This window comes from Belonocnema kinseyi, chromosome 5, assembly GCF_010883055.1.
Source record: "Belonocnema kinseyi isolate 2016_QV_RU_SX_M_011 chromosome 5, B_treatae_v1, whole genome shotgun sequence".
Taxonomy (NCBI): Eukaryota; Metazoa; Arthropoda; class Insecta; order Hymenoptera; family Cynipidae; genus Belonocnema; species Belonocnema kinseyi.
Genome location: NC_046661.1, coordinates 138,142,942 through 138,144,245, shown reverse-complemented (window position 1 = coordinate 138,144,245; position 1,304 = coordinate 138,142,942). Strand labels below are relative to the sequence as shown.

General features: G+C 20.3%; 1 protein-coding gene across 1 annotated transcript in view; it reads right to left on the bottom strand.

Annotated features, from left to right (window-relative positions):
- LOC117173908 (dihydrolipoyllysine-residue acetyltransferase component of pyruvate dehydrogenase complex-like) overlaps positions 1-708 on the bottom strand; it is an 18,728-nt gene extending 18,020 nt beyond the window's left edge. The window contains exon 1 of the mRNA XM_033362554.1: positions 676-708. Within this exon, the coding sequence (XP_033218445.1) occupies positions 676-708 (33 nt within the window). The remainder of the gene's footprint in view (positions 1-675) is intronic.
- Between the last annotated feature and the right edge of the window lie 596 nt (positions 709-1,304).

The following is a 1,304-nucleotide window of genomic DNA, read 5'->3' as shown; positions in this document are numbered from 1 at the left end:
AAAATTCAACTATTTGGTTGAAAATTTATGTATTTTGTTAAATAGTTCTCTTGTTTTGTAGGAAATGTATCTTTTTTATTAAAAAATCGTTTTTCGTTGTTTGAAAATATTTTATTTTTTAACTAAAAACTTAAGTATTCTATTATAGATTTTAAATTTATCTTCAGTTGAAAATTTATTTTGGAGCTAAAAAATGGACTATTCCATTTGAAAATTCATCTATTTTATTGAAAATGAACCTATCTTTTGTTTATTAAAACGTAATCGTTTTAATTGAAAATACAATTAATCCTTTTGTAATTAAAAATTCTACTATTTGGTTAAAAGTTCATCTTTTTGAAAGAAAATTAATCTTTTTAAATAAATATTCATTTTTTTTTTCAAACTAAATCTTTTTTCTAAAAATTACATCGTCTTATTTGAATATTCAGTTTTTTGGCTTAAAAGTCACCAGTTTTTTTGGAAATGAACTTTGTTGTTGAAAATTTAAATTTTCGGGTTAAAAATAGAATTATTTTGTTAAAAACTAGTTTTTTCCTATCAAAAATGAATTATTTTGTTGAAAAATAGTCTGTTTGGTGAAAAAATTCATCTTCTTGGTTGAAGATCCAACTATTTCGTTAAAAATGAATTTTTTTGGTTGACAATTTGTCATCTTAGAAACAAATTCATTACTTTGGAAGCGAATTCTTTTTTTCTTTTAAGCATATTTTTTAACTTTCAACTTTTGAAGTTGTAAACTTATTTATTTTGTTTAAAAGTAATCTTTTCTGGTTGAAAATGGAAATATTTTCTTAGAAAATTCATATTTTTGGGTCTACGCATTCTATTTTTATGTAGAATGCAATATTTCAATTGAAAATTCAACTATTTGGTTGAAAATTAATTTTGTTTTATGTCACAATTCATCATTTTAATTTAAAATTTATTACTTAGGAGGCAAATTTCACAGTTATATTAACCGTTAATTTTTTTGGTTAAAATTAATTTTTCTAACTAAAAACGTAACTTATCAATTTTTTATTGAAAATTCTACTTTTTTAATTAAAAAATGATTTATTTTGTTTAATGCACGCCTTTTTTGTTTGAAAATTCCCTTTTTTGGCTTTAGAATTCAACAGTTTTGTTGGAAATGAACTTTTTTTTCTTAAAAATTTATATTTTTGTGTTAATAATTAAACCATTTTGTTGAAAGTTTATTTTTTTATTTCAAAATGATTTTTTTTTAAATGAAAATTCTACTATTTTGTTGAAAAATGGTAAGTCTGAGTAGAAATTTTACCTTTTTATTATAAAATTCATTA